This window comes from Salvelinus fontinalis, chromosome 20, assembly GCF_029448725.1.
Source record: "Salvelinus fontinalis isolate EN_2023a chromosome 20, ASM2944872v1, whole genome shotgun sequence".
NCBI classification, from domain to species: domain Eukaryota; kingdom Metazoa; phylum Chordata; class Actinopteri; order Salmoniformes; family Salmonidae; genus Salvelinus; species Salvelinus fontinalis.
The window spans coordinates 5,110,069-5,128,008 of record NC_074684.1 but is presented as its reverse complement, the minus strand read 5'-3'; the positions used below and the strand labels follow the sequence as shown (position 1 = coordinate 5,128,008).

General features: G+C 43.9%; 1 protein-coding gene across 11 annotated transcripts in view; it reads right to left on the bottom strand.

The window, feature by feature from the left end:
• Positions 1 to 17,940, bottom strand: part of LOC129817175 (otoferlin) — a 127,236-nt gene that overhangs the window by 19,969 nt on the left and 89,327 nt on the right. For all 11 annotated transcript variants that reach the window (XM_055872158.1, XM_055872166.1, XM_055872167.1 and 8 more), the window contains 21 exons: positions 16,310 to 16,380; positions 16,026 to 16,158; positions 15,788 to 15,842; positions 9,777 to 9,908; positions 8,316 to 8,378; positions 7,859 to 7,943; positions 7,566 to 7,725; positions 7,126 to 7,312; positions 6,725 to 6,911; positions 6,242 to 6,465; positions 5,295 to 5,403; positions 4,827 to 5,025; positions 4,292 to 4,412; positions 3,788 to 3,888; positions 3,436 to 3,526; positions 3,212 to 3,328; positions 2,704 to 2,856; positions 1,952 to 2,144; positions 1,547 to 1,671; positions 1,262 to 1,396; positions 363 to 524 (listed from right to left, as the gene is read on the bottom strand). In XM_055872158.1, coding sequence (XP_055728133.1) covers positions 363 to 524; positions 1,262 to 1,396; positions 1,547 to 1,671; positions 1,952 to 2,144; positions 2,704 to 2,856; positions 3,212 to 3,328; positions 3,436 to 3,526; positions 3,788 to 3,888; positions 4,292 to 4,412; positions 4,827 to 5,025; positions 5,295 to 5,403; positions 6,242 to 6,465; positions 6,725 to 6,911; positions 7,126 to 7,312; positions 7,566 to 7,725; positions 7,859 to 7,943; positions 8,316 to 8,378; positions 9,777 to 9,908; positions 15,788 to 15,842; positions 16,026 to 16,158; positions 16,310 to 16,380 — 2,803 coding nt within the window. The remainder of the gene's footprint in view (positions 1 to 362; positions 525 to 1,261; positions 1,397 to 1,546; positions 1,672 to 1,951; positions 2,145 to 2,703; positions 2,857 to 3,211; positions 3,329 to 3,435; positions 3,527 to 3,787; positions 3,889 to 4,291; positions 4,413 to 4,826; positions 5,026 to 5,294; positions 5,404 to 6,241; positions 6,466 to 6,724; positions 6,912 to 7,125; positions 7,313 to 7,565; positions 7,726 to 7,858; positions 7,944 to 8,315; positions 8,379 to 9,776; positions 9,909 to 15,787; positions 15,843 to 16,025; positions 16,159 to 16,309; positions 16,381 to 17,940) is intronic.

Below are 17,940 nucleotides of genomic sequence, written 5' to 3'. Positions count from 1 at the left end.
AACAGACAATTAGATGAAATGGAAATGGATAACAGACAGATGAAGAAAAGGAAAGACAGAGAGAGAGACCTTTCTTTTCTAGATTTGCTGAAGAGTTAGCTAGTCACCGTGTTCCCGTGCATAAGGGAGTGCACAACTGTTCAGAAGTTGCATATTCCATGCATTTGGTAAATCGGTAGAAGATCATTCTCTTCGTGATTCATTTGTCCATTAACATCTTGCTTGTGCCTCGGGTGTGTATTTTTAAACTCTTTTCATGCTTGTCGCTGGCATGCTCTCAGTGTGTCCTTGTTATGTGTTAGTTTCCTAGTGTGTGTGTGTGTGCACATGTGTCTATGTGCGTGTATGTGTGATCAGTTTACCTGTAGCAGCTCGAAGGCAGCCAGTAGGTCACCGGCGGTAGAGTTACCACGGTAGATCTGGTAGTACTCGAGCTGAGGGGGGAACCTTGGGGGTCCGTAGTGCTCGTCACACATCTTAGTGATGGGCTTAGCAAACGTCCGGCCAATGAACTCTGCCTTGCCCTGGATGCCACCAACGGTAGAAAGAAAAACAAAGTTAGAAACGTTTCTGGGGTGTACTTCCTGTCATGTCCACTGGGGGTCAGTGTAAGCACAAACATAATACTGAAAACAGTGTAAAAAGCGGGGACTACTCAGAGAAGACGCTACTACTGTAAGACTAACAAAATACTTAGAAGAAGTCCTACTAGGGGCCATACCCCTATGGGTTCCATCAGTTTATGAGAAGCATGCATGACTATTAGAGTAAACACTTCAACCAAACTAATCAACTGCTGTTTCAGCTATCAAACACAACCGTGTCTACAACTACTAACTTCAACCACTACTGGAGGAATGCAAGAGGGACATGCTTGTGGCTACGTCATCGACCGATGGTAAACCTAGTTTGGGCCTTTAAAATAGCCTGTCCTGCCTCTTGTATGACTCAGCTAACTAGCTACATTGCTACGCAAACAGAAGCCCAAAGCAGCAGAGGCGCTACTTCAAGCTTTCACACTCTACTTAGCCCCAACAGCATCCACCACATGAGGAGGAACAGGAGGAACATGGTAAATGAAGACACGAACAGATACACAGTAAGGACATATGGACAAACACCGTGTTTGGATCACAGATCTCACAGTACTTTGAATCATAGTATCCTTTGAATGCCACAAAACAATTGCTTCTCTAATGGGTATAGATAGACCTCTACCACAATGATAGGTCCCCCTCTCCCTCTATCTCTGGGGTCGTACCACAGTGTCCTGGTCGTAGACCTCTACCACAATGATAGGCGGGTCGTCTCGTAGCTCGCCGGCCTCCCCGAACAGCTCGACATCATCAAACACCAGCAGCTGATCCCACGTAGGGCACAGAGTCTCACTCAGGACCTAGAAACACACACACACACACACACACACACACACACACACACACACACACACACACACACACACACACACACACACACACACACACTTGAAAAATATTTGTTAAATAAAAGTTTGAAAAAACTCATACCAGCAAACACCCTCTCTTACCTCAGTGACCTGGCTGTGTGTGGAGAAGAAGACCCTGGCGAAGGGGTCCGACAGGCCGCTGCTGTCTGCAGCAAACAGACTCCTGGCCTGGTACATGTGAGCCCTCAGCTGGAACACCTGCTTCACTGCAGAGCAGAGAGAGGACACAGAGATTAGACAACACTCACATACACAGTCGTGAAACACCAGCACTTGAGTACGTACTTCAATAAATGGGTGGAGGGAATGGAGTGTGTCAATATACAACTTGGCTTTTCAAGCAACTACCCACTGGGCACGTCAATTCAACGTCTATTCCACATTGGTTCAATGTTGATTCAACCAGTGTTTGCCCAGTGGGTACTTACCTACTTTAGCTACAGTGTATACAGTGCTGTAGGGGGTACATATTGTAGACAGACTTACTGTTATAAACCAGACTGATAGGGGGTAAAGACTGCAGACAAGAGCCTGTCCTGGGAGCCTTGTTCTCTTCAAAGCCGTTGGGCAGGCCAGACAGGAAGTCCTTCCTTTGTTTGTTGAGGCCCAGCCACAGGTACATCTCCATCTTAGCCTGCACTGTCCAACCCGCTGGACCAAACCCCTTCTTACCAGGCAGCTGGGGACACAAACGTTACAGCGACGTTATAAGGACATTTTTACAACTTTCCTCAGCTATAGTAACATTTTCGTCTTAGCTTGGGTTCCAGAGACACAACGTCACAGATATACAAGAGCAACACTAACGCAAATGGACTTTCATCAGTTAACTGTTTTATCAGAGGTTTTGCACTCATCACTTCATTCTCTGTCAGAAAGTAGGCTGGAGCTCTCTGACATTACATTCTGTACATTTATAAATCCTTCTTGCAAAAACGGCCACATTACCGAACATTGTTACTAACCTATAGAAGCACGAGAGACCATACCCGGTCACTCTTGAAATGTTGTACCTAACTTATAGAAAAATCTTCAGAATACCCTACAGTTGGACGCATTGGTGCCTTTCTGGCAATTCACATTGTTGTTAGAGGAACGCTTTTACTGAGGAATGTGGTTGTTTTTTCTACGATTGTGTTTGTGGTACTTTTATTTGTGTGTTTCCAATGCCCCTGCCTTGATTGTGTCGTGCAGGCAGCCCTCGGAGAAGGCGGAGAGAACCAAGAAGGTTCACGTACCCTGAGGAAGACAGCTTTGACCTTGCCACAGTCCTTGCCTGTCTCCTCGTCTACGATGGAGTAGAGGATGTCTTTGGAGGGGATGCGGGCGTAGGCGATACGCTTGTTGTTACTCATCATCCATACGAACACGTCTGGGATACTGTGCTGGGGCTGGAGGGCACAGAGGATACAGGTCCACAGTGTTATTGACAACCACATAGTGGTCAATACAGGCTGAAACTCCTGGGCATAACATAAATGACATTGATATCCACAAGGACACACACTATTTCTAAAAGTGAATGACATTTTATGAGTGTGCAGTTTATTAGTTCACAGTGGTGCTCTTAACTGTACAAAGCGATCGGTTATTATTATGCTAGTGTCTTATAAGGGAGAGTTAGGATCCACTGACGGGAGGTTGCCGAATGTTCTTCTGAGGTTGCCTGTGCTCTCTCTATCAGTTTCTCTGTCGATGCACCTAGAATGTGTTATAAATAAAGTTTGAGCGTAACAGAATATGTACCTCGTCGGCAAGGAAACGTAGCCTGTGCAGGAAGTTCTGAACCATCTTCAGTTTGTCTCTCACTGTGTTCCTCTTCACCTGGGAGCGAATCAGCTTGGCCTGCTGGCCCATGCTCTCCTATAGAGAAGGATATTACATTATACACACTCCCGCCCTCTGCTGCATAAGGATAGATTCATAACCACAGCAACTCTCTCCATCACTCTCTCAGAGCAGCGCCGTACCATCTCTCTCATGCAGGACTTGAGTCTCTCTTTGTCCAGTTTGGTTCTGCCTGCCTGGTTCTGGTCCTTGTTGGCCAACGTGACGAAACGACTGAAAGTAAAAACACAGAGACACTTAAAGAAGATACTTTGGTTGGCATCACTGTGTCTCTGGCTATGGCACTCCAGTCACTGTAGGAGCAAATCAAAATCAAATCAAATGTTATTTGTCAAATACTCACGAAACAACAGGTGTAGACTAACAGTGAAAGGCTTACTTGCAGGTCCTTTTCCAACAATGCAGAGTTAAAGGTACAAATAGAAAAGTAATTATGAATTGATTATGGTTGTCGTATCAGTAATGTTATCTCACTTGCAGCCAGTGCTGAGTTCCTCCAGCACCCCTCTGAGTCTGCGCTCTGGATAGGCTGTCTCTGTCTTAATGATCTCCTGCACGTCATTCAGACCCTCCTCCTGTCAGACACAACACACAAACACAAACAAGGGCATCAGATACAATATACTCTTAGAAAAAAAGGTGCCATCTAGAACTTCAAAGGGTTCTTCGGCTGTTCCCATAGGAAAACACTTTGAAGAACCCTTTTTGGTTCCATGTAGAACCCTTTTGGTTCCAGGTGGATCCCTTTTGGGTTCCATGTAGGACCCTTTACACAGAGAGTTCTACATGGAACCCAAAAGGGTACTACGTGGAACCAAAAGGGTTCTCCCTGGAACCAAAAAAGGGTTCTCCTATAGGGACAGCCATAGAACCATTTTGGAACCCTTTTTTCTAAGAATGTAATACCTTGAGTTATTTGGGATTAATTAACATATTATCCTGCACAATGGTGCACATTCAACATGAGTGATTACTGACCAGTTTGTCAGCGATCTTGTCCATGATGTTGGAATTGTAAAGTCGTCTCCTTTGGTCCTGCCACCAGCTCTTGATGTAGATACACGGCTTCTTCTCAAAGTAGGGCAGGTGGAAGTAGTTCCTAAAGTTTGGCACAAATAAAACTAAACAACCTGTGTAGAACAGATGTGATCCTATCAGCTCTTATCTGACAGTGGAGAGGAAGAGAGTTGACATTATCAGAGTCCCTCAGAGAATGAGATCAAAGAAACTGATTTATTTTATATTTCTCTTTTTTTTCATTTTGTACCGTGTTATTCTTTTATCTCCATTATTTTTTGTTAGAGTATTTTGGTATACATACTGTATCTTATTCTATGAATAAAGAAGATCTAGACCAAGTGGTACCCTGACTTTTTTTGAGTTGTGACACCCCATCAGCAAAACAATATTTCTAAGCAGAACTAAGGCTTTAGCTGTGACCCAGGAGGAACTAATGGAACATGACCCAACCACCACTGATGACCCCTGACCCTTGAACCCCTGCCCCTCTGACCTGTCTGTGATGACAGGTTTCATGGGAGGGGAGGAGGACACAGACACCAGGTCCCCATCATCATCCGCCTCGTCCTCACTGGAGTTCTGATGGATCAACTCTGACTCCTCCTCATCACTCTCTCCTCCTCCTCCCTCTTTCTTCTTCTTCTTAGCTGCCGAGGGCTTGCTCACTCCATCTATCTGGTTGCCGTAGTTGCCTGGGAGAAGGAAATGGGGAAAATAGAGTAGTAGAATTGTGTGTTATTGAAAAAAAAAACATAAAACAATTGCAGTACCGAATAGCAATACATATCGGCACCTAAGTATCGTGACAATATCATATTGTGGGGTCCATGGCAATTGTGCTATTGTTTGTGTTATTTACATGCCAAACATACAAATCCTTGAGTACTCTCTTTTTAGACACATACTTATGACAATTGAGTCGGTCAAGCTATTACTGTATACCCTTGAGTGTAGTACTTACCTATTGTGACCTCGAAGCTGATTGGCTTATCGCCGATCTTCCTGTCGATCATGGTGGCCTCCAGGAAGGAACCAAACAGGAAGAATTCCTCTATTTTCCCTGTAACACTCTGAACAACAGAATAAAGAAGACAAAGTAAACAACAGAATACAAATCAAAGGTAGAACCAACCCCCATTTGACCTTAAACTCACACACACAGTAGGCTAAATAAACAAATACCGTCTCAGTTGCCGTCACACAGGTTTTTCTTTTTAATCAAACAATTTATTTTTTAAGTCAGTACTGATTGAGATGTTGAGCACGTTAGGGCTCGCCTCGTTAATCTCTCTCCCTCTCTCCCACCCTCTCCTCTAGGCTAAGGGGTGATAGCTACACCTGTACCTGGCATATAGTCAAACTGATATCAACAACTTACCGCTCCCAAGGGAGACATTAGGGAGGCACTAGCTAAACAAAGAGACAGCTAGGGGACAGTTGAGAAAGCTAATGTTTAGACTGTGGTAACACTGCCTACTGATTTCCCTAATGGCCAGTTGACAACTTTAACAGCAATATAATGTCCATGCAATGTAGTATAACAACAGAATGGAGACATCTAACCACTGACTGTTTATGGCGAGGTCAGGAAGTCATAGGCAGGGTCAAAGGGCAAAGCTGAAGACGCATAGGGTTGTATGTATCTTAACTGTAAAGATTTGGGGACACTCAATAGTTTGGCAGTTTCTCCCAATACTCCTATGCCTCATAATCCGAATTAATGGGGATGAGAAAGGTCATGAAAGGTAAATATAATGGAAAGTTTGAACATAGTACTGTAGTGTGAGGTAAGGTGTGAGTCAATGATAGCCAGCCAATGTACACTCCCTTTTGAAAGGAAAAGCCAATGGCACTCACCTCAGACATACTTGGCAACCAATGGATAGTCACCATCCAATCAGCACTCACCTCTGAGATGTTAGAGACAGGCTCCACCTGCACCTCGGTGGAGCTTACAATCTCCGTGGAGGTGGTGTCCAGGATCTCCACGGCAACGGAGATGAGGAGGCGGGCCCTGAAGGACACGCCTTCCCCCAGCCCCTCATTCAAGTCCTGGTGCTCATCCATCAGAGTATACTGGCGGGTGGAGCCATACATGTTGACCCAGGCTGGGCCCATGGTTGGCAGGAACCCTAGGTGAGGAGAGGAGGGATGGAGGATGACAGGAGAATTAAACAAAGAACAGGGGTCTGAGAAAGGTTTTGTGTAGTGTCGGGCAGGAGCAGCAAACTATTGTTGACTTTCTTTAATCATTTGGGTCAAAGCCCTCTAATGTCTTGGTAAAAACGACTGAATACCAAAATGACCAATGTGCTCCAATAAGATTGGATTGACCTGATGTCCTGTCAATATTATTCTTTTGAGCTATGGTTGGGGCAGATATCACCTCACCTTTGTCACCATCGTTGGCGATCTTTCGCAGGTCAATGAAGTGTGTTCCTATGGCGACGTCATTGACTTTGTCGGAGTCTCTTATCTGGACCTTCATGCGTTTGCAGAGCGGAGGAAACATCTCCGTGAAGACCACCTGCTCATTCCAGATCGGCTCATAACTACTCTTCTGGACCGACGTCTTCCCCTGGAGGAAATAACATCAACATACGTTTGGATGGACACCCATTCAACTCGTCCACTGACACCTCCTATTATGCAAATGTGTACTGTGTTTATAATGTGATTGTCATCCATTATGCAATGCTATTTGTCTCTTTTGTTTATCAAGTAAAGAAATCAAACAGTTTCAGGTTCACGGTATGGAGAAGTCAGGACCTCCTGAGTAGTGGTTGACCTACTCTCTGTCCGGCGAAGACCACTTGTACGTAGGGGTCCACCAGGTCTCTGTTCTCCCCTATGAAGGCCTTCTTCACGTTGGCCATGATGCTGGTGTTCATCTTGGGAAGGCCCTCGGCTCGGTAGATCTTCACGTAGAACCGCGCCCACTGCCTCTCCAAGGGAACACCCTCCGGAAGAAGGAGGTTCCTGACCAGAAACAAAAAGGTTGAAAAACAGTTGTACGCCTGATTTTGTCTCATCGTAACCCCTTGATAACATTCTCCAGACTTTTTTTTATTTAACCCCTGACCCCCCCCCCCCCTGCACATTGTATTGCCATTCCACAACATTCTCTGACCACTCTACACCATTGTATTAGCATTCTACAACATTTCTGACCACTGGAGCGTTGTGTAACCCTTCTACAACATTCTATTGCCCGAATAAAACGTTCTCTTACCCTTCTATGTCGTCTTCATCCGTCTCGTTGGCCTTGTGGGAAGACTTGATGTTGTCCCCCTTCCCCACCACGGCGATGTCACACTTGATGTAACCTTTGCAGCCGGCTGTGATGTCATCAGGGTCAGACAGTGTGGCCCACTTGCGGTAGAATTGGTGCTCTGTGACAGACAAGTATCAATCCAAAAGTCAATCATTCTGTCCACAACTTACAGGAATTCAAAATAATTATAAATATGACCATGGCAACCATCAACATCACCCATGTGCCAGTCTCAGGACCTTACCACTTACCAGGCTGGGAGTAGACTGTGCCAACATCCAGCTTGAAAGTGCCAACTAAGGTGCCACTCCGCAGCAGGTTCTTAGAGTGGATCACCTGGGGAGGGAGGGAGGGAGGGAGGGAGAGAGGGAGAGAGGGAGAGAGGGAGAGAGGGAGAGAGGGAGAGAGAGAGAGAGAGAGAGAGAGAGAGAGAGAGAGAGAGAGAGAGAGAGAGAGAGAGAGAGAGAGAGAGAGAGAGAGAGAGAGAGAGAGAGAGAGAAAAATGTACGTACTGCAAACATATGGGCTACATTGGACATACATATGGGCTACAGAGCCTGAACGGAGGTTTTGGAAGCAGTACAGAGCAGTGGAGTAGGATTAAGAGTGTGTGGGAGAAGGATAAAATGTTGATTTCATGCTCAAAGGCTGTTACTATCAAGAGAACGATTGAACATCTGTGTGTGTGTGTGTAGAAGAGCCACTTACTGAGAGCTTCAGGATCTTGTCAAACATGACATCTGGTGGGACGTGGAAGTCAAAGACAAAATACTGTGGGGAGAAGAGAAGGCATGATGTGATGTGACAGATACAGTAGCCTTCCTTTCTGTCAATTTACTAATGTATTGTATGATCATTCCATTGAGTTCAGTAGATTCAAAGGTTGAATTGAATGAATCAACCCCTGAAGGATTCATTGATCATGCCACACAACACGTTTCTACATGCTTGACAGGGCTGGGAATTGCCAGGGACTTCACGATACGATATTATAAAAGCAAATCAAATTGTATTGGTCGCGTACACATATTTAGCAGGTGTTATTGCGGGTGCAGTGAGAGAAAAAAAGAAACCCGCACACTGCTCTTGCTAGTATCGCTGCTCTTTAATAAGCTTTTACGTATCGGCCTCAGGGCCTTCGTTTCTTATTTTTTTGTCATCTTATTCAACTGTTACCATGCACCTGCAAAAAAGATAGCTCAGATGTGAGTGTATTTTGAATTTTGAATTGTGGGTGTAGTGAAATGTTAGTTTTCCAAGCTCCAACAGTGCAGTACTATCTAACAATACACACAAATCTAAAAATATAAGAATGGAATTAAGAAATATTAGTATGAGCAGCGTTGGAGTCCGGAGGATAAATATATATACTGTATATGTGGTGTATAGACATTGTGGACAGTATGTGGATAATTATGTGCCGATATGATACGTATTGCCATTCTCCCGATTCTATATGTAGTGCGGTTCGATACAGGGATTTCAAATGCGATTCGGTGATCCATAAATATTGCTCACCATATGCCTGGTGCAGAGGGACAAGAGAGAGCCATGAGAAAATGAGTTTTGATCAGCCACGGAAATAAAAGTGCTGAAAATACATTCCCTATTTAGAAAGAAGATGGAGAACAGGCCATGAAGGAAAAAACGCGTAAAAATAATATTGCGATATTGCCAAAACAATACGACATAATATATTGTCCAAAATAATACCCCGATTTGTAACTGTATTGTCCCCCCCCCCCCATCACTAATGCTTGAGGTGAATAACTAACAGAATACAACCAACAATGATCAATTTAACATTCTTTCTTTTGAATCAATGGGAGTCACGTCCAGGTAAATTGAATTGAATACAAGGGGAATTATTACAGACTAATGTCTAGCGGGATCAGGACACCAACTGAATAATGCTTTGACGTTTTGCTCAGCCTCCCTCTCGTGAAATAAGAGTGCAATGTGCATAGCTCAAGGCAGAAAGGATTCCTGTTGAGCCCAGAGCAGAGGCTTTGATCTGAACACAGCCAGGCTGGTGCTGGAGCCTCTGAACTGAGACTGGCTGCTCTTCTCACTTTTTCAACTCAATTACACATAATGTAGAAGAGAGAGGGGAGGGGAGGAAGGGAGAGCGGGAGAGAGAGAGAGAGAAAGAGAGAGAGATGCACTTACCTCATTGTAGTAGGGACAGTTAGTGGACTCCTTCATGGAGGTGTACTTCTTGTCGTCCCCAATCTCCACACAGACCACAGGGTCCATGTTAAGGCCAACCAGCTGCCTGGCCTCAACGACTGTGATGCTAATCTAATGGGACATATTAGCATTAGGGTTGCAACGTAACAGAACATTTTCTGTAAAACCCAGGTGTTCCGGAAATCCAGCTGGAGGATTATCGGAATCAGGAGGGAATAAGCATGGAGGGAATCATTTAATTCCAAAACATTCCACCCAAATGTGAATGAAAGTACCATAATAAAAGGGTACGGCGTGAAACAAACAAGACGACAACTCAGACTGGAGGTTTAGAATACAGAGGCGACTTCTGTCCCTCGGGGTTAATTATCCCTGCTGTGAACATCTCAGTCGGTGTGCGATGTTGTGGTTTCTGGTCACAGAGACGGGTACATTACTGTATCTAGGTCAGTTTGCTGTTGTTAGCAGGGGAGACTCAGAGTTTATGCAGTTTGCAGTTAGGCTACGTTAATGAGCTGTTAGATTCTGTTCATCCCACCCAGCCTTCACACTATCCTCTAATTGTATCCTTACTGAAGCTTTTTTTTCTTTCCTCTCTACTACCCCTCATTCCTCCATCCTTCCTTCTCTTCTCTCTTCTGGCGAAAAATGTGTACACTATGACCTTACCCTTCACCAATTCTACTGTGAGACCTGAGTCCAAGCCGACAACCTGTACACAGCATCCAGTCGAAGCTATTTAACTGCCTTTTCTCTCATGTCTTTTCTCTCAGGAGTGCGATATAAGTCCACGTGGAGTGAGCATGGAGAGAGATCCTGTCCAAACGTTTCTCATGTTGCTGGTGTACTGGTGGGGAAATGGACAAGGCATAATGGACCGTAAAGGACAGTGGCGGAGACATCCTCAAGGGCCATCCACTTTGAAACGAACTGACGAACTGAAACACTATCTGAAGCAGAACGGGAAGAAATGCCAGAAGAAGATTGCCAAGATGGAAGGGGGTGGACAACTGTGCCTGTAAATTGATTTAGGGTTGCCCTAAACTGTTTATTTGGGGTATCATGTTGATTTTGGAGGTCTACACACTAGGAAGCTTATTGTAATTTAGATTGAAATGCATTGAGATACCGATTTGTCATTAACAAACCACTAAGTTGAGGGTCTTGAATTTGCGTGATAGACTCAAAGTGAAGCACTAAGGACTGTCATTCTAAATTTGGGTTGTATAGCTATGATGGGGACGGTGATAGAAGGGGTTTTGATTTACCATGTTATCATATTTCTAATGTTAAAGTGCATCAATACATATGGCCTTCTGGATAATACAGTACAATTGACATGAGCATGTTTAAGTATGTTTATAACTATGTACAGTACCAGTCAAACGTTTGGACACACGTACTCATTCAAGGGTTTTTGTTAATTTTGACTATTTTCTACATTGTAGAATAACAGTGAAGACATCCACATTACAAAAGAACACATATGGAATCATGTAGTAACCAAAAAAGTAGCCACCCTTTGCCTTGATGACAGCTTTGCGCACTCTTGGCATTCTCTCAACCAGCTTCACCTGGAATGCTTTTCCAACAGTCTTGAAGGAGTTCCCACATACGCTGATCACTTGTTGGCTGCTTTTCCTTCACTCTACGGTCCAACTCATCCCAAACCATCTGAATTGGGTTGAGGTCGGGTGATTGTGGAGGCCAGGTCATCTGATGCAGCAGTCCATCACTATCCTTCTTGGTTAAGTTGCCCTTACACAGCCTGGAGATGTGTTGGGTCATTGTTCTGTTGAAAAACAAAAGATAGTGGGACTAAGCGCAAACCAGATGGGATGGCGTATCACTGCAGAATGCTGTGGTTGCCATGCTGGTTAAATGTGCCTTGAATTCAAAATAAATTCCTGACAGTGTCACAGGCAAAGCACCTCCACACCATCACACCTCCTCCTCCATGCTTCACGGTGGGAATCACACACGCAGAGATCATCCACTCACCTACTCTCACAAAGGCATGGCGGTTGCAACCAAAGGACACATTTCCACCGGTCTAATGTCCATTGCTCGTGTTTCTTGGTCCAAGCAAGTCTCTTATTATTATTGGTGTCCTTTAGTAGTGGTTTATTTGCAGCAATTAAACCATGAAGGCCTGATTCACTCAGTCTCCTCTGAACAGTTGATGTAGAGATGTGTCTGTTACTTGAACTCTGTGATATATATTTGGGCTGCAATTTCTGAGGCTGGTAACTCTAATGAACTTATCCTCTGCAGCAGAGGTAACTATGGGTCTTCCTTTACTGTGGCCGTCCTCGTGAGAGACAGTTTCATCATAGCACTTGATGGTTTTTGCGACTGCACTTGAAACTTTCAAGTTCTTGACATTTTCCAGATTGACTGACCTTCATGTCTTAAAGTAATGATGGACTGTCGTTTCTCTTTGCTTATTTGAGCTGTTCTTGCCATAATAAGGACTTGGTCTTTTACCAAATAGGGCTCTCTTCTGTTTGCCACCCCTACCTTGTCACAACACAACTGATTGGCTCAAACGCGTTAAGAAGGAAAGAAATTCCACAAATTAACTTTTAACAAGGCACACCTGTTAATTGACATGCATTCCAGATGACTACCTCATGAAGCTGGTTGAGAGAATACCAAGAGTGTGCAAAGCTGTCATCAAGGCAAAGGGTGGCTACTTTGAAGAATCTCAAATATAAAATATATTTTGATTTGATAAAATCTTTTTGGTTACTACAAGATTTAGTATGTGTTTTTTCATAGTTTTGATGTCATCACTATTATTGTACATAAAATAAATAATTATTGGAATGATTTATGTGCAAATGTATTTGTAACCGGAGGCTAAGTTCCCTGTAGTAGTAGCATCACATCTCCTGCAGAGTGCGCCAAATGATAGGTGACTATACCCAGGGTCAGGGTATAAATTAAGTGATTGCCTTGTGTGTGGTGATGAAGCGTGTACTGATGTTTGATTCATATGTTCCTGTCCTCTTCTGAGAATGAACTGCACTATGTGAAGGTTTGAAACTCAATGACAGAGGTAATTTACAATTGTAATGTACTAAGTGTAAGGAAGTCTTTCCTTATCCCACTTTCCTAATCATGTTAATGCTTGTTTGATGAAAAGCATCAGCTGGCGCACAACAAGGGGAAATTATTTAGTGTAGAGGTGCTGATTAGCAGGGAATAAACTGTAAGCTATAAAACAAAGAAAGTCACACACTCCATATATAAAACCACCCAGTAATTTGAAGGCACAGTGATGCCGAAACATTGGCGTTTTTTTACCCAATAAAATACTGGGAGGTAATATATATGGAGTGTGTGACTCTCTTTGTTTTTAATGCTTGTTTGATGAAAATGCTTGTAAGTAACTTTCCATTAGGTTGAGACTTAGTCTCAAAAGGGAGGAAATGTCACGAAAAATGACAAAATTAGACATACTATACTGTTTTTACTTAGAGAATTGTCCATTGCTATATGCTAGTGTTTTTTTTTGTTGCTGATGCAGGCTTGTCTTGTGTGACTTAGTCATAAGTCTGGGCGTACAGATAAGAGCCGGGTGTGACTGCAGTATGTGACATCCCGTTTGTACTATCTGCTGGAACTCCTCTTTGTGGAAACTTGCAGGAAGAAACAAACAATGGTCAGTTATCTTAATCTGCACAGACAAGCTAAAAGCCTTTCATAAACCATGTTCCTCCCCCCTGTTTGCACACATCTGCAAACTGCCACATAGACGAAGAGGTTGGACTTTCTATAAAAGCCGAGAGCCAACTCTGTTCGTTGGGCATTTAACTCTGAACTATGAGTGATTGTTGATTGCTCCATTTTTTGCTAATCTTACAATAAAGGTTGTTGTTTGAAGAATCTACAGTCTCTCTTTAGAATTTCCAAGACATCAGTCATCTTCCCCAAATTAAGGCGATGATGGTGCAATCTTTGTGAGAGGGAGGGAATATGATTTTATTGGTCCTCAACTAGTTGCTCAGACACTCAGTTAGCCCTGAGTTAGCCTGCAGGTTAGTTCTGAATGATTCATTGCCATATAAATGTACCTGGCTAAAAGGGGAGCCACTTTCGTGGTACCGGTTATCCCGAGTTGAACTCAGAGTTGACCAAAGTGACTCAAACCATGTAAGTAGTATAGGGATCATTAGCAAAGACCAAGATTTATACCAGGACATTGGTCTATGGGCCCTTTCTTCAATTGTAAGAAACTCAAGTAGAGTAAACTCGAGTACAGTACCGCACAGTAGAGTACAGTAGAGTAGGGTACAGTAGAGCACAGTACAGTACATTATACAATGGGTGGGTCTAATCATGAATGCAGATAGGTTAAAACCGCATTCCAGCCGGTGTCTATTCCACAGGTTACCACCGGCTAAATCTATAACATTAAAATGCCTATTTACTCTGTTCCATTTGACTGCGCAATCCAGACTGAGACTGCGCAATCTCATCAGCCCAGCCAAGCAATTTATAAACTTGATCTCCACTATAAAAAGCATCTAGACTTTATCTCACATTTCTTTTAGACTATCATTTTGTTTTCAACAGCGGAGATTTGTATAAACCTTGCTGTCTGTCTCTCCAACATTTGCAACATTGTTTCAATATTTAAATTAGATTTCCAGCTGTCCCATAGTAAGGAATGTGTTCGGGAGTCGGGACAAGACAGGCAGGCAGGGAGCGTTTCTCAGCCAGTCGAAATCATGAATCAGCTGACATAATTTCTATGGATATATACAATGAAATGTCAATTGAAGAAAGGTTAAATGAAATGAAGTGCAGCTAGTTTGTAGTCTTTTCAGTGTCAGTTTGAAGTGATTGTGTTAGCTGTGTTGTTTTAACTAACGTTGCGTCATGCGTTGGGATTCATTGTTTACCTAGCTAGCTATCTAGCTACATTTCTTAACAAAATACTCTAGTCTTAGTGTGCCAGAGCGCAGAATAACTGATGCATTTTTGAACACTCAACACCCGTTGAATATGTCCGGTGTCAGTAAACGTTGGCAACAAAGCATAATTAAATTGTTGCCAGCAGCACAGCTACAGTCACCAACGCTCTGGATAACATGAAAAAAGCCTAACCAGCTCTGCTAGGGTGAGTAAAATGGTCAGAGTGGGGTGTTCTCTCATTATCTGTCTGGAAGTAGCTAGCCAATGTTAGCCAGTTAGCTTGGGTGCTTGACTGTAGTTGTTAGGCCAGAACTTTCCGAACAACTCTACTTAATGGCCAGAGCGTCCAGTGTGCACTCTGAACGCGATAGGGCGAGTAATGTTCAGTGAGCTGTTCTCTCTCTCTCTCTCTTAGATCTCTGGAAGTAGCTGGCAAGTTAGTGTAGAGCGGTTGTAATCAAGCCTTAAAGAGATGGGTGGGGCTAAGGCTTAAGAGGGTGTGAACAATGCTGAATGGGTGTAGACAAAGAAGGGTGTTCTATTGAAATAATAGTGTTAGATAAAAAATAATCATGAATTGCTTTATTTTCAAACATTAAGTTTAGGAGTCAGGTTTGGGACAGCCACCTGTACAAACAATGACATTGTACCATATTAATTTAACAATATGTTTGTTATTGCCTAGAAATGAATCAGAACATACCATGATTTAAATACATTTCCTAATTTTGGAATTTAACAGATTTTAAAAAAGCTTTTTGGGCGAGCCTATTACTACGGCTGAACCTGCAAAACAACACATTTTTTGAGTGGCAAGTAGCCTAGCGGTTAGACTGTTGGGACAGTAACCGAAAGGTCGCTGGATCAAATACATGAGCTGAAAAATCTGTCAATGTGCCCTTGAGCAAGGCACTTAATTTGCTCGAGAGGTGCCGTACTACTATGGCTAATCCTGTAAAACAACACATTTCACTGCACCTATCTGGTGTATGTGACAATAAAACATGTTTAAGTTCTTTTTAGATATTTTGGGGGGGGATTGGGGTCGATTCTTTCCCTCATCTCACCTGGTAATCCACAGGCCTCCCAGAACTAGGCTCCATCTTTATTTCAGGCTTTGATCTGAGAGAGTAAAGGCACACAAATCAGAGCTTTTCCTAATGAAGTGTAGCCTGCAGTTTGCTAATTTACTCAACTAGTACTGTAGTATGGGTTATAAACATGAATAAGAGTGTTATAACACAGTCAATGGATCGTTGCAGTAACAGATGTACAATAAGTAAGTACATAAATAAGTACACAGACCTCTTGTTGGAGACATTGGTGGTGACGGCAGTGACGGAGGCCAGGGAGATGCAGTCTGGGTCCAGAACCCCCACCCCTCCCAGACGCATGGCCTTCCTGTTCAGATCCTCCATGTCCAAGATGGCTGGCTCATCTTGGGGGTGCCATCACAATAACCTATGTTACTATATGCCAGGGGAGGCCAACCCTCTTCCTGGAGAGCTACAGGTCTCTACATCTCTGCTCTAACACACCTGATTCAATTTATCAAAGTCTCGATGGGCAGCTGATTAGTAAAAGCCTACCTTTCTTGTGGTCATCCTTGGAGCTCTTGGTCTTGCCGAGCTTCATGGCTGAGAATACCCCCTTCCCCGCTCTGAGGGAGGAAGAGAAGAGGAGAAAGTCAAATAAACAAAGGAACTACTGAAATCCTACACAGTGAAATCAGGTCAAATATCTTGGAAGACCTACCTCTTTGGGGATAATGACCAAGTCAATTTCCCCAAATTCATGAACTATTCTCATTATGCTGACATTCGGAGGACTTTGTTAACTCCCATGTAGGGACTTTTATATTTATCTGAGGAGGACCTCATTGAACAAGGAATGTATGAGTGCTTCAGCAGTACACGCTGCTATAAAAAACTACAGTAGCTAACTAAAACCTACACCAGGGGTAGGCAACCCTGTTCCTGGGGTGCCACAGTTACTGCAGGATTTTGTTCCAACTAGGCACCGCACTTGACCAACTAAGCTAATTGATCAGTTCAGTGATTGCCTAAATTCAACATACACTACATGACCAAAAGTATGTGGACACCTGCTCATCGAACATCTCATTCCAAAGTCATGGGCATTGATATGGAGTCGGTCCCCCCTTTCCCTGCTATAACGGCCTCCACTCTTCCGAGTAGGCTTTCCACTAGATGTTGGAACATTGCTGCAGTGACTTGCTTCCATTAAGCCACAAGAGCATTAGTGAGGTCGGGCACTGATGTTGGGCGATTAGGCTTATCACGCAGTAGGCCTTCCAGTTCATCCCAAAGGTGTTCGATTGGGGCTGAGGTCAGGGCTCTGTGCAGGTCAGTCAAGTTCTTCCACACCGATCTCCACAAACCATTTCTGTATGGACCTCGCTTTGTGCACGGGGTATTGTCATGTTGAAACAGGAAAGGGCCTTCCCCAATCTGTTGCCACAAAATTGGAAGAACAGAATCGTCTAGAATGTTATTGTATGCTGTAGCGTTAAGATTTCCCTTCACTGGAACTAAGGGGCCTAGCATGAACCATGAAAACAGCCCCAGACCATTATTCCTCCTCCATCAGACTTTACAGTTGGCACTATGCATTGGGGCAGATAGTGTTCTCCTGGCATCCATCAAACCCAGATTCGTCCGTTGGACTGCCAGATGGTGAAGTGTGAGAACGTGTTTCCACTGCTCAAGAGTCCAATGGCGGCGAGCTTTACACCACTCCAGCATACGCTTGGCATTACGCATGGTGATCTTAGGCTTGTGTGCGGCTGCTCGGCCATGGAAACCCATTTCATGAAGCTCCCGACGAACATTACTTGTGTTGACGTGGTGACGTTGATTCCAGAGGCAGTTTGGAACTCGGTAGTGAGTTTTGCAAACGAGGACAGACGATTTTTACGCGTCACATGCTTCGGCGCTTGGCGGCCACGTTCTGTGAGCATGTGTGGCCTACCACGTCTCGGCTGTGCAGTTGTTACTCCTAGTCGTTTCCACTTCACAATAGCACTTACAGTTGACCGGGGCAGCTTTAGCAGGGCAGAAATCTGATGAACTGACTTGTTGGAAAGGTGGCATCCTATGACGGTTCCACGTTGAAAGTCACTGAGCTCCTTAGTAAGGCGATGGCTGTGTGCTCGATTTTATACACCGGCCAGCAATGGGTGGGGCTGAAATATCCGAAT